Below are 14,012 nucleotides of genomic sequence, written 5' to 3' on the forward strand. Positions count from 1 at the left end.
AGGGGCAGGAAGGTAATGGAGGGGCGGTGCTGCTCCGCCCAGCGCTCCCAGTATAGACCAGTACAACCCAGCTGCCCGAGTGTGTCCCAGTACAACGCATTGCACCCAGTGCTCCCAGTACCCCCCAGCGCTCTCAGAGCGCCCGGTTCTCCCAGCGCGTCCCAGTACACACCAGTTCGCCGTGCTCCCAGTGCTCCCAGTACAGCCCCGAGTGCCCCGGTAGGTCCAAGGCCCCCAGTACACCCTTTGTGTGCCCAGTGCTCCCAGTACAAACCAGCGCACCACGCTCCCGGTGTTCCCAGCGCTGCCAGCGGCGGTGTCGCGGCGCCGGTGCCACCCGCCGGAGGTGACCCGCCGGTGCCGGTGACCCCGGGGATTAGCGACAAACTCCCGCTCAAGCCTCTTAGCGGGGGCCGCCCACGGCCACGGGGTCACGCGTGGGGGAAGGGCGCCCCAGGGGACCCCCAGGGCACCCCTCGGGGACCCCCGGGGGACCCCAGTGCCCCCCGCGGGGCACGGGGACCCCGCGGCACCCTCGGGGCATCCCGGGACCCTCGTGGCACCTCGGGGACGCCCAGGGGACACTCCGCCCCCCCGGCCCCATCACTGCCCGCCCTCGGCACCCTCCCCACGCGGGGCACGGGGACCCCACGTCCCCCTCATGGGGCAGCGCAGGCAGCGCCGCTTAAGGGACGCGGCGCCTTTAAGGGGCGTGGTCAGAGAGAAACCCCCGCCCCCAGGGGCGGGGCCACGGGGAAGGCGGGAAACGCCCAAATGGGAGCGGGGACACGGGGACTGTGACACCCCCCGGGACATCCCGGTGACCCCCCCAGTGACCCCCCCCAGTGTCTCCCAGCACAGCCCAGCGCTGCCCAGTTCCCACCAGTGCCTCTCAGGCTGTTTATTGCGCCCCCCCGAGCGCGGCCGCCCCCGCCCCGCTCAGCACTCGATGGAGTCCTCGAGCAGCTGCAGCAGCGGGGGGGGCACCCGGGGGTCGCCGCCCGCCGCCTCCTCCAGGCTCTCCTCGCTCTCCTCCTCCAGCGCCGGCAGCACCCCCAGCGCCGCCCCCCGCCGCCCCCCCGCCGCGGGGCTGCCCCCCGCCTCCGCGGGACCCCCCGAGACCTCGCCCGGGCTGGGGGCGCGGGGGGGGCTGGGGCTGCCGCGGGCGGCCGGGGGCGACCCCGCCGGGGATCCCCCCCCGGGCGAGCCCCCCCCCGGCCGCCCCACGGAGTTGGCCTGGGGTTTGGGGGCGGGGGGCGCCTGGGGGGCTGGCGGCGGGGGCGGCGGGGGCGGCGGCGGCGGCGGCGGGGGGGGCGGCGGGACCTCCCCCACCTCGCTGTAGCCCTCGTTGGGGTAGTAGAGCCGCGGGGGGCTCGGGGGGGACTTGCCGGCCTGGACCTGCGGAGGGGACAGAGGGGTCAGGGGGGCCGGGGGACGCCCCCCGCACCGGACACCCCCCCCCTCGGGACCCTCTCCCGCGCGGGGACCCTCCATGGGAGCCCCCCAGCACCCCGACCGCCCCCATGGGGTCCCCCCTGCTCAAGGACCTCCCCATGGGGACCCCCAGTGCTCCGAACCCTGCCCAGACCGGGGACACCCCGTGGGACCCCCCTCCCCCCGGGCCCTACCTGGCACAGAAACCACCCCGTGGGACCCCCCCCGGGCACCTCGAACACCCCAGGCACAGGGACCCTCACCCCCACCCAGCACCCCGACCATGGGACCCCCCAGCACCCCAATGTCTCCCCAGCACCCGGGACCCCCGTGGGAGCTCCCATCACCCCGACTTCCCCCGGCAGGACCAGCATGGGACCCCCCATAGGACCCCCCAGCACCCCGACCTAATAGGACCCCCCTGGCACAGGGGACCCTGCATCCCCCTTCTGGGGGGGCTCAGAGCAGGATGACCCTCCCCCCCCAGCACTTTTTGGGGGGTCTCCGCCTTCCCCCCCCCCACTCACCGGCTGGAACCACCTCAGGCTCTGTGGGGTGGAACGGGGGGGGGTCAGCTGGGAAACTGAGGCACGGGGGGGCTCCCTCCTTCCCTCAGGCCCCAGACCCGGGTACCTCCTTCCAGCCCCCCCAGACCTGGGAACCGCCGTCCTACGGCCCCCCCAAGCCAGCAGAGCCCCCGTCCCACAGCCCCCCCAGACCCAAGAAGACCCCCTTCCTTCCCAGCCCCTCCAAAACAGGGGACCCCCTTTCCCCCCACTGGAGGGTCCCCGATCCCGCAGCGCCCCCTTTGACCCGGGGACCCCTTCCCTCACCCCAGACCCGGGGGTGGGATGAAGGTGCCGGAGGTTTGGGGAGATCTGGGGGTGTGGAGCAGTTTGGGGGTGCGGGAGCAACTGGGGGAGCTTTGAAGGTTCGGGGAGGGGGTTGAGGGGGGCGCGGGGGGTGCAGGGGGGTGTCGGGGGGCTCCGGGGGAGCAGGCACGGGGCCGTGGGGTGCCCGGGGGCTGGGGGGGCCCCTACCACGTTGGGGTGTTTCTCGATGGCGAGCGCTGCCCGGTCCGCCGTGCGCTGCTGCCGCCGCCGCCGCCGCCGCGCCCGCAGCGCCAGGAGCGCCAGCAGGAGCACGGCCCCGAGCAGGAGCAGCGCCCCCGCGCCCCCCGCCACCGCCCCCGCCGGCAGCCCCCGCCCGGCCGCCGGCTCCGACGGGTCCCGCGGGGCTGCGCGACAGAGGGGACGCGTCAGCGGGGGGGACATGAACCGGGGGGAGCGCGGGGAGCGGGCGGGGACAAACCGCGGCACATCCCGGGGGGCTCCGAGGGGTCCCGGGGGGCTACATCACATCCCGGGGGGGGCCCCATCACGGTCCGGGGCGGCCTGGGGATCCCGTCACCGTGACCGTGGGAGCTTGGGGAAAATCCATCTCGGAGGGGGACACAGTGCTGGGGGGCCCCTCTCCACCGGGCGGGGCTCTGGGGACACCCCATCGCTGGGGGCGGGGGGTCCTGGGGGGTGTCCCAGTCCCGTGGGGATGGGGAGGGTCACGGAGGGGTCCCTGGGGGGTTTCTGGGGGGATCCCCCTCCTCCGTACCCGCCTGCCCCGGCCACAGCACCTCCAGCTCCACCGTCGTGTTCGAGGTCTCGCCCGATTCCTCGTCCCGCGCCAGCACCTGACGGGGAAGGGGCGCGGAGAGGGGACAGGGGGACATGGTGAGGGCAGGGGGCATGCAGGGACATGGTGTGCCACCGGGGGGACACACAAGGGCACATGGAGGTGCCCCAAGCCTCAGCGTCCCCTCTGTCCCACCCTGTGTCCCCTCTCTGGTGCCACCCAGACCTTGGTGCCCCTCTGGTACCCACAACCTCCAGCCCCCCCATGCCCACCCAGTGCCCCTCAATCCTCCCGTACTCCCACGTGGTCCTGTCCCCCCATGCCCCCTAATCCCCCCTGTCCCCCCATGTCCCCCTTCCCCCGCTGCCCCCCACGCTCACCTGCAGGCGGTAGCTCTGCCCGGGCCGCAGCTGATCCGCCTGGGCCACCAGGAGCCCGTTGGGCATCACCTGGAACAGCTGCTGGCTCTGGTTGGCGCCGTGGCTCAGGGTGTAGCGCACCTGGGGATTCACCCCCTGCGGGGCGGGGGGTCAGCTCCTGCCCGCACCCACCCTCCCCCGGCACCTGATTGCTGCCCACACCTCTTCCTGCATCCCCTACCTGTGAGCCCTACCTGCATCCCTACCCAACCCCCACCTGTCCCTCTGCCGCATCCCCCTTCCTGCACCTCCTGCCCTCACCTGCATCCCTGTCCTCATCCTACCTTCAATCCACCTGCACCCCTGCCTTCATCCCACCTGCATCCCTGCCTTCATCCCACCTGCATCCCTGCCCTCATCCTACCTTCAATCCACCTGCATCCCTGCCTTCATCCCACCTGCATCCCTGCCCTCATCCTACCTTCAATCCACTTGCATCCCTGCCTTCATCCCACCTGCATCCCTGCCTTCATCCCACCTGCATCCCTGCCCTCATCATACCTTCATCCCACCTGCATCCCTGCCTTCATCCCTACCTGTACCACTCCCCGCGCCCTGCCCGCCCCCACCTGCATGCCCTGCTCACACCTTGCCTCACCCTCACCTGCGCCCCCTGCGCCGCTCACCTCGGGGAAGTCGGGGTCGTGTGCGCGCAGGGCGAGCACCTGCCCGCCGAAGGTGAGCAGCAGGGCGGCGCGGCGCGGGGCCGCGGGCACGAACGCGCGGTACCGGGCGCGGGGGAAGCGCGGCGGGTGCCGGTTCGGGGCCAGGACCCGCACCAGGGCCCGCGCCACCGCGTACTTGGAGGGGTCGTTCACCTGCGAGGCCTGGGGGGCGCGGGGCGACAGGACGGGGGGACATGGGGGGGACACGGGAGGACACAGGGGGCGCGGGGTGTGGAGGGACACACGGGACACCCAGGTGTCACTGCCAGCAGCTTCCTGCGCCCGTGGGGGCTTCCCGGAGTGCCCCGGGCAGCTCCCACCATCCCAGGCACCCCCATCTCCCGGGGGCCCCCCAGCCCAGGCCCCCCCATCTCCCCGGGCCCCCCGTCCCCTGCCCACCATGACGCTGAGGCAGATCTCGGGGGTCTGCCGGCTGCTCTCCACCGCCCGCAGCAGCGTAATGGCCCCGGTCACGTTGTCGATGTGGAACCTGCTGCTCTCCTGACCTGGGGGGCCACAGAGATGGGGACCCCCCGAGACCACTCCACCCCCCCGGACCCCCCTCCTGCCCCGGGACACTGTGGGAAACTCTCCCCGGGGCAGCCCTGAGGGAGGTCCCTGCTGTCCCCCCATCCATTCCTGGACCTTCATGGCAGGGAGGACCCCTCTTATTTTGAAAGGGGGGGGGGGGGGGCGCACGAGGAGGGCGTTATTAACCCTTTGAACCCCAGTATGGAGGAGGTTTAACCCCTCTGGTGCTGGAGCACCCTTGGGTGCACCAGGGTTTGACCCCCACCCAAGCCGGAGGGGGGATTAGGGCCCCCCCAGCTCAATCCCTTTATTCAATTTGCCCCAGTGGATCTGGCAATTGGATTGTGCTAACTTGGAATCCCGGCAGAGAAACCCCCGGCGGGGACCCCCCCTCACCACAGACACCCCCATCGCACGGAGACCCCCGGCAGTGCCAGGGACTGGGGGGCACAGGGTGGCCCTGGGGCCCACCCCGGGCACCATGGCCACCTCTGCCCCCCCATGTCCCCGCCCACCACATCCCTGTCCCCGTGTCCCGGCCCTGTGTCTCTGCTGTGGTGTCCCTGTCCCTGTGTTCCTGCCCACGCGTCTGGCATGGCTGTGTCCCCGTGTCCCCGCCTCCCTGCCCTCCTGTGTCTGTGTGTCGCTGCCTCCCACGTCCCTGACCGCCGTGTCCCCCCGTGTCCCCCCGCGTCCCCTGTCCCTGCTACCTGCCAGCAGGGAGTAGGTGATGGCCGCCCGCAGCCCCCTGTCCCCGTCCTCGGCATAGACGGCGCCGGGGCTGAAGCTCAGGGGACCCCCCTGGGGACAAGGAGGGGACACGGAGGTGTCCGGCTGAGCCCCGCGGGCCCCCCCTGACCCCCGCGTCCCCGCGGCGTCCCCAGGGTCCCGTGTCCCACCTGGAGCTGGCCCTCGGTGACGTTGGCGGTGTAGACGGGGCTGGTGCAGACGAGGGGGCTGTGGGGGGCGCGGGGGGTGCAGGGCAGGAACTGGGGGTACTGGTCATCCCCGTCCAGGACATTGACCCGCACGCGGGCCGAGGCGTTGAACCGCTCCCGGGTGTTCATCTCCTGCAGGCAGAGCACGGGGCACGGCCCCAAAACCTGCTGGGGGTGCACGGAGAGGCACAGGGACCCTCGCGGCATGGGGACAGCCCGGGGGTGCAGGGGACCCCACGGCACAGGACCCCAGTGAACGGTGACCCCACAGGCACGGGGACACCCCAGGTACAGGGACCCCCACGGGACAGGGGCCCCCGTGCAAAGGGGGCCTGGAGGGACAGGAACCCCCAGCCCCAGGCGGGAGTGGGGGTCGCAGCCGAGTTCCCACCAGGGCGTGGGGGTGCCGGGGGGTGCCGGGTGGGGGCGGGGGGGTGCGAGGGGCGGGGCGCTGGAGGGGGGAGGGGGCGCAGGTGGCCCATTAAGGAAATGAGGGGGATTGAGGGCAGGTGACGGGATCACGTCACCCCCAATTAGCGGGGCCGGCGGGGACGGCCGGCGGGCGTGGGGGGGCGGGCAGGCTTGGGGGGGACCCCCGCCTGTGCCACCCACCCGCGGCACGGCCGTGAGGGGGGCGTGACCCCGAGGAGGTGCGGGGGGCACAAGGACCCCAGACCCCGCGGGCGGGGGCTCTGTAGGGGTGGGGCTGGGGTCCTCCCCGGGGCCAGGGGTGGGTGCCAGGGCCCCGTTCATGAGGGTGGTCAGGGGTCCCACAGCCGGGGGTCTCGTGTCAGGGTCCTGCACCGGGGTCCCACAAGTGGGGGGCTCACAGAGGGGGGTCCCATGTTCGAGCGCCTCGGGTGAGGGTCCCACGGACATGGGGAGAGACGGGAGCCGCGGGGGGCCCGCAGCAGGGTCCCGGGGTGGGCGGGGGTCTCACCACGGCGGTCACGACCACCTCGAGGTGCCGCCGGCTCTCGAAGTCGAGGGCCCGCGCCAGCACCACGCGGCCGCTGTTCGGGAGGTCGATGCGGAAGAAGCGGGCGTCGGGCTGGGGGGGGGTCGGTCAGGCCGGCAGATGGCCCCGGCCCCCCCGCGGCCCCCCGCCCCCGCCCCGGCTCACCGAGGCCGTGTCGATGACGTACATGAGCGTGTCCCCGTCCGCGTCCTCGGCCTGGGCGCTGAACACCACCGAGTGCACCGGCGCCAGCTGCCCGCGGGGGTCACCAGGGGTCCCGGGACACCCCGGGGCCCCCCCAACATCCCCCGGGGTCCCCCAACACCCTGTACTCCCCAAACAGACCCCACACCCCACCTCAAACAGACCCTAAACACCCCCGATGGTCCCCAAATGCACCCGGGAATCCTGAACACACCCTGCACCCCCAAACACCCCTGAGCTGCCTCATGGGGGTCACCGGGGGGTCCCCCAACACTCCCAGCACTCACGAACACATCCCATATCCCCATTCCTACTTTTGGGTGTCCCCATCCCTTCTGGGCACCCACCCTGGCACAAACTGTCCCTGTGCCCATGAGCCTGACCATCCCTGTCCCCATGCCTGTCCCCATGCCTGTCCCCAGTCCATGCACACGGCCATCCCTGTCCTGGTGCCCATCCCTGCCCCATCACCATGACCGTGTGCAGGACATGTCACCACCCCTGTCCCCGATAGGCGCCCGCAGTGCCACTGTCACCTCGCTGACGTTGTGGGTGAGGACAGTGGCCCCCTGGAAGTGGGGCCGGTTGTCGTTCTCGTTGAGGACCTGGACGATGATCCGGAACTCGACCTGCCAGGGGTGTGGGGGACGGACACAGGCAGTGACCAGGGTGGGACTGGGCACCCCCAGAGCTGCCCGGGGTCCCCACCGTGCGTGGCCGTACCGGGGAGGAGCCGTCCTCGGCACACGTCAGGGCCACCATCAGCACCGGGGACTCCAGCTCCTGTGGGGACAAGGGACACTGGGACATGGGGTGACATGGGGGGCTGCCCCACGGGGTCCCCAGCCAAGCAGGGGCAGGAGGGTCCCAGCTGGACAAGGGTGGACAGGATGATCTGGGAGGGAGGGGCTGCAGGATGGATGGACACAGCATGGAGGGGGCGTGAATGGATGGACACGGGATGGACACGGGAGGAGTATGGGATGGACACAGGATGGACATGGGAGGAGTATGGGATGGACATGGGATGGACACGGGATGGAGGGAGGATGGATACAGGATGGGCAGAAGAAGGAGGATGAATGGAACATGGACAGATGATGGTAGACCCAGGGTAGGTGGTGTATGGATGAGAGACACAGGATGGACACAGGTGGGTGAGGGATGGACACAGGATGGACACGGGATGGACACAGGATGGACATGGGTGTGGGATGGAGGGATGGACACAGGATGGACACAGGATGGACATGGGTGTGGGATGGAGGGATGGACACAGGATGGACACAGGATGGACATGGGTGTGGGATGGAGGGATGGACACAGGTGGGTGTGGGATGGAGTGTTGGCACACGATGGACATAGGATGGACTCGGGTGTGGGATGGAGGGATGGATGGTGGAGGTAGATGGACACTGGGTGGGTGGAGGATGGACACAGGGTGGATGGGGGTGGATTCAGGATGGACAGTGGACACAGGATGGATGCAGGACGGACACGGATGGACATTCAATGGACACAGGATGGTTGGAGCGGGACAGGGGACCGGGGCTGTCCTGGCAGTGTCACCTCACGGTCCAGCGTCCGCCCTGCCGACACGTTGAGCCGGACGCTGCGCCCGTCCAGGTAGAACCAGGCGGCGTCGGCGCCCACCAGGCAGAGCTGGAGGCCGGCGCCGCCCCCCGCGCCCCCCGCGTCCCCCGGCGGGGGCAGCCGCGCCACCAGGCTCCCGTGGGCGCTGTTCTCCGCGATCTCCGTGAACAGGTTCCCGAAGCCGCTGCAGCCGTCGCCCCGGGCTGCCGTTGCCGCGCCGGGGATGGGCACACGGGTGTCCGTGTGGGTGTGGCCCCGCGGGTCCCCATGTCCCCTCTCCTGGCACTCCAGGGGTGGGGACAGGCCCCCTCTCCAGGTCCTCCCCCACCCGTTCCCTGCTGACCCTCCCAGGGTCCCTCTTGTCCCCGCCCCAGGGTCCCCATATCCCCAGCCCAACAACTCCATCCGCGCTGCCACCTCCCCCCTCAGTCCCCCCGTGTCCCCACCACCCAAGTCCCACTCCCTGGACCCCCAGCATAGTCGCCCGTGTGTCCCCCAGGGTCCCCACCCCCAAGTCTCCGTCCCCAGGAGACCAGTGGGCTATCAACCCCAGTGGTCCTGCACTCGGGTGACATCTTTGGGTCCCTCCCAAGGTCCTCTGTGTCCCCGTGCCCTGGGGTTCCACCTCTCACGGTTGCTACTCCCAGGGTCCCCTTCCCATGTCCCCGAGTCCCCATTCCCTGGTGACCTCATCCCTTGGGTCCCCATCACTCCTGGTTGCCACTCCCAGGGTCCCCTCCTTGGGTCCCCACCGGACGCCCACCGGGTCGCTCCCAGGCCCGGTGTCCCCCTCAGGTGTCCCCTGTCGGCCAGGTGCCCCCCAGGTGCTCACCTGTGGCCAGGTGCAGCGCCAGGCAGGCGGCCAGGAGCGCCGGGCAGGACGCGGCCGCCATGGGGACACGGGGACCTCGGGGGGCGCCTGTGGCGGGGGAGGGAGGAGCGGGGCTGCCACCCCGGCCCCGCGCCCCTGTCCCCAGCCCCCTCCGCAATGTCCCCCCGGGCGGACAGCCCCGGTGACAGCGGTGACACCACGCCGAGGTCCCCTTTCCCGGGTCCCCGTGCCCGTGTCCTCATCCCTGTCCCCCTGCCAGGTCCTCTCTCCTGGGATCCCCAGCGGTCACCACTCCGGGGTCCCCTTCCCCTGGGACTCTCGTGCTTGGCTGTCCCTGCCCGTGTCACCCACCCGGGCCGCCATGCCCGAGGTCCCCTTCCCCAGGACCCCAGGGTGCTGTCGCTGTCCCCGGTGCACGTCCCCAGGGTGTCCCTGTCCCCACCCGAGGGTCTCACCGGCAGGTGCCAGGCCGGACAGCCGTGTCCCCCCTCCGCGTCCCCCCCGTGTCCCCCTGACCAATCCCACTCGTGTCGCCCCCTGAGGCCCCGCACCGTGCGGCTGCCCCTGCCCTGGGGTCTGCAGGGGGGACCCTCAGCAGGGGGGACCCTCAGCGTTCCCCGCGCTCGGCAGTGGCAGCCATATGGCGCCCCCCCCCCCAATTAGCGGCAGGTAATTAGGGCGGGGGAAGGGGGGGCGCTCCCCGTCTGCCACCCCAGCACCGCGGTGCGGGGTCCCCCGTGCTGTTCCCCCAGGACCCGCTCCCTGCTGGGGGGCAGAGGAGGAGTCGGGGGGGCTCCCCTTCCCACCCTGCGGTCCCCGGGTGTCACCCCGCCCGTGTGTCACCCCGGAGCAGAGGCCCCCCGCGTCCGGGACGCCCTCCCACTCCGGGACCCCCTCCCGGGGATCACGTCCCCCCACGGTCTCCTCCCCCCGTCGCCCCCGGCCGCCCCACAGCCCCCGGCCCCCCCCCGGCCCCCGCCCCCCCCGTACCTGCCCGGCGCCGCCGCCCCCGGCGCTGCTGCCCCGGCCCGGCGGGACGGGGGGGGCGGGGGCGGGACCGGGCGGGGCCGCGCCGGGGGCGGGGCTGACCCGGGACCTGCGGCCTGGGATCGGAGTCCTGCCCGACCTGGCACCGCCTGGACAGCACCGGGCATCACCTGCACCGCCTGGGCATCACCTGTCCTTCCTGAGCATCACCTGCACCGCCTGGGCATCACCTGTCCTTCCTGAGCATCACCTGCACCGCCTGGGCATCACCTGCACCGCCTGGGCATCACCTGTCCTTCCTGAGCATCACCTGCATCACCTGGGTATCACCTGTCCTTCCTGAGCATCACCTGCACTGCCTGGGCATCACCTGCACCGCCTGGGCATCACCTGCACCGCCTGGGCATCACCTGTCCTTCCTGAGCATCACCTGCATCACCTGCCCAGCCTGGGCACCATCTGTATCACCTGCCTCACCTTGGGCATCACCTGCATCCCCTGGGCATCACCTGTCCTGGCTGGGCAACACCTGGGCAGCACCTGCATCACGTGCCCTGCCTGGGCATCGCCTGCATCACCCGGGCATCACCCACCCTCCTGCACCTCCTGGGTGTCACTGTCATCACCTGCCCTGCCCGCACCTCCTGGGTGTGGAGTCTTTGTTTCTTTTTTGCCAGGGTCGGTTCTCAGGTCAAATTCCGTGTTATCTTTAAAATGCTCAGTCACCAGGTTCCAACACCTGGGTATCACCTGCTGGCACCTGCCTGGGCATCTCCTGCCCTGCCCTCAGCCCTTCCTGCCCAGAGCCCCGAGCCCCACCTGCCGTGCCCGGGGATCACCCGCGTGCCCCGATCGCTGCCTGCACTTCAGGAGATGTCACCTGTCTGTGCTGCCCGGGAGCATCCCCTGTCACCTGCCTGCACCCCTTCTGCCCCCTGCCCGAGGGCCCTGCACACCTGGGCCATCCCCTGCACACGGTACCTGCCCTGCCGGGCTGTGCACGGCCTGCCCGCGCTGCCTGCTCAGGTGTGGGCCCAGGAAGGGGTGTGACCCTCCCTGCACACCTGGGAGGGGTGTCACACCCCCTGTGCACACCTGGGAGGGGTGTGACCGCCCCCATGCACACCTGTGGCCCGTGTGGGGCTGGTCGGGCGTGTGGCTCCTCCTTGCACACTCGCGTGTCCCCGCTGAGCCACCGCCATAATCCGCTTTGGGGACAAAGAGGATGAGCTGGGGGGAGGGGGAAGTGACACGGGGGCCACCGCGGGGGGAGTGTGGGTGTGAAAATGAGGTGAGAGTGTATGTGCAGGTGTGTGAGGCAGCTCTGTGTGTGTGGCACAGGTGTGTGTCTCACACCTGTGTGTATGAGACACCTGTGCATGTGTGTGACACACCTGTGCATGTGTGTGACATACCTGTGTGTGTGACACCTGTGTGTATGAGACACCTGTGCATGTGTGTGACACACCTGTGTGTGTGTGACATACCTCTCTGTGTGTGACACACCTGTGTGTGTGTGACACACCTGTGCATGTGTGTGACACACCTGTGCATGTGTGTGACATACCTGTGTGTGTGTGATACCTGTGTGTGTGTGATACCTGTGTGTATGAAACACCTGTGCATGTGTGTGACATACCTGTGTGTGTGACACACCTGTGTGTATGAAACACCTGTGCATGTGTGTGACACCTCTGTGTGTGTGACATACCTCTCTGTGTGTGACACACCTGTGTGTGTGTGACACACCTGTGCATGTGTGTGACACACCTGTGCATGTGTGTGACATACCTGTGTGTGTGTGATACCTGTGTGTGTGTGACACCTGTGTGTATGAAACACCTGTGCATGTGTGTGACATACCTGTGTGTGTGTGACACACCTGTGTGTATGAGACACCTGTGCATGTGTGTGACATACCTGTGTGTGTGTGACACACCTGTGTGTATGAGACACCTGTGCATGTGTGTGACACACCTGTGTGTGTGTGACATACCTGTGTGTGTGTGATACCTGTGTGTATGAAACACCTGTGCATGTGTGTGACACCTCTGTGTGTGTGACATACCTCTCTGTGTGTGACACACCTGTGTGTGTGTGACACACCTGTGCATGTGTGTGACACACCTGTGCATGTGTGTGACACCTCTGTGTGTGTGACATACCTCTCTGTGTGTGACACACCTGTGCATGTGTGTGACACACCTGGGTATGACACACCTGTGTGTGTGACACCTCTGTGTGTGTGACACACCTGTGTGGGTGTGACATCTGTCTGTATGACGCACCTGTGTGTGTGTGACACCTGTGTGTGGCTGGTGTGCACAGGTGCGTGCAGGTCTCTGTGCACTGTCTGTGCACCCGTGTGTGCGAGCGAGCGGCTGTGACTGCAGAGGTGTGGTGTCCTGCTGGGTGTGTGCGTGCAGCCAGGTGTACCCGCACCCTGTCTGTGTGCACAGGTGTGTGCTGCTACCTGTGCGTGCCAGGGCCCTGCAGGGACCCCCAGGCCCCCCGAGGCTCCCCGGGGCTGGCACAGCCCAGGTGCTCCAGGGCACCCCTGGGGCCCCCGGCAGCAAGATTTCATCGCTGGTCAGCCACGGGGACAGGGTGGGGACACCTGCCCGCGGGGTAGGGACGGGGACACGCCCTGCTGGAGCTGGACCAGCCCGTGGAGTGCAGCGACTACATCCAGCTGGGCTGCGTGCCCGACGCCTCGCTCAGGGTGTCGGAGCTGAAATCCTGCTACATCGCCGGCTGGAACTTTGCCAGAGGTGAGCTCCCCAACAGGGTGTGTGCTCCGAGGGTGAGCTGGGCACCCCGGGGACACGGACTGGGCACAGACAGGGACACGGACTGGGCACCCCGGGGACACGGACTGGGCACAGACAGGGACATGGACTGGGCACCCCGGGGACACGGACTGGGCACAGACAGGGACACGGACAGGGCACAGACAGGGACACGGACTGGGCACCCTGGGGACACGGACTGGGCACCCTGGGGACACGGACTGGGCACAGACAGGGACACGGACTGGCCACAGGGACACGGACTGGCCACAGACAGGGACATGGACTGGGCACAGACAGGGACACGGACTGGGCACAGACAGGGACACGGACTGGGTTTCCATTTCTGATTGGCGATTAATTATTCGTCTGTGCCGTGTGAGCTGGGCGTGATGACGAGGCTGGGCGTTAATTACCACGGCTCCTCCCGCCTGGCTGAACCTGTGCCCCGGGGCACCCGCACGCTCCCGAGGTCCACTCCGGAGCTGAGCAGTGATTACCCCAGCTGAGGGTGACAACAGCACACTGCGAGGCGTTGAAATAGAGATTTTTGGAGTTCACTTGAGTTAACAAAATGAATTAAGCATTTAAATTTTAGCTTGTAGAATTACGTGTTGAATTTTAACCTTTTACTTAAGAAACCTCTGCCATGGTACAAAGGGCATAGGAAAATGCAAATTTCTGGAGCTTCTTGCACAAAGAGCAATACCGAGGAGACCAAAAGATGCAAAGAACCCAGATAAAGAAGCTCCTCTATCTCCAAGCCCACCAAGACTGACAGACGTACTCAGATAAGCACCAAAGGACCAAAAGCGCACGCGCAGAGAGGAAAAGTTCAAAAGTTCAATCATGAGGAAGACCACAATCTTCAGCCTCAGGACCACCGAGAGACCCCCGTGCGACCACCACAGCAAACCACGCGTGCCCAGAAGGGCGTGGACTTATTTAGCATGAGAGGCGAGCACAGGCGGGGCCAGGGGTTGAATATGCATGAAAAAGTTGTGTAATGTGCTGCAGATGGAACACCTTTGGG

General features: G+C 68.5%; 1 protein-coding gene across 1 annotated transcript; it reads right to left on the reverse strand.

The window, feature by feature from the left end:
- Positions 1-939: 939 nt before the first annotated feature.
- LOC128807770 (protocadherin-15-like) lies at positions 940-9,264 on the reverse strand. Its single transcript, XM_053978339.1, has 16 exons — positions 9,204-9,264; positions 8,348-8,574; positions 7,502-7,561; positions 7,275-7,407; positions 6,740-6,900; positions 6,557-6,667; positions 5,578-5,748; positions 5,389-5,479; positions 4,547-4,653; positions 4,109-4,309; positions 3,444-3,578; positions 3,043-3,121; positions 2,475-2,671; positions 1,962-1,982; positions 1,333-1,398; positions 940-1,236 (listed from the first exon to the last, which is right to left on the reverse strand). The coding sequence occupies exons 1-16, from the start codon at positions 9,262-9,264 to the stop codon at positions 940-942; spliced, it is 2,118 nt and encodes a 705-aa protein (XP_053834314.1).
- Positions 9,265-14,012: the final 4,748 nt, after the last annotated feature.

The sequence above is a fragment of the Vidua macroura genome, chromosome 5 (genome assembly GCF_024509145.1).
Source record: "Vidua macroura isolate BioBank_ID:100142 chromosome 5, ASM2450914v1, whole genome shotgun sequence".
In the NCBI taxonomy this organism is placed as follows: domain Eukaryota; kingdom Metazoa; phylum Chordata; class Aves; order Passeriformes; family Viduidae; genus Vidua; species Vidua macroura.

Coding starts and splice junctions, on each gene's coding strand:
- LOC128807770 (XM_053978339.1), bottom strand. CDS start 9,264: ATGGCGGCCGCGTCCTGCCCGGCGCTCCTGGCCGCCTGCCTGGCGCTG. Junction 3,579..4,108: donor ACGACCCCGACTTCCCCGAG/GTGAGCGGCGCA, acceptor CCCGCCCCGCAG/GGGGTGAATCCCCAGGTGCG. Junction 1,399..1,961: donor GCCTGAGGTGGTTCCAGCCG/GTGAGTGGGGGG, acceptor TCCCCTCCGCAG/GTCCAGGCCGGCAAGTCCCC.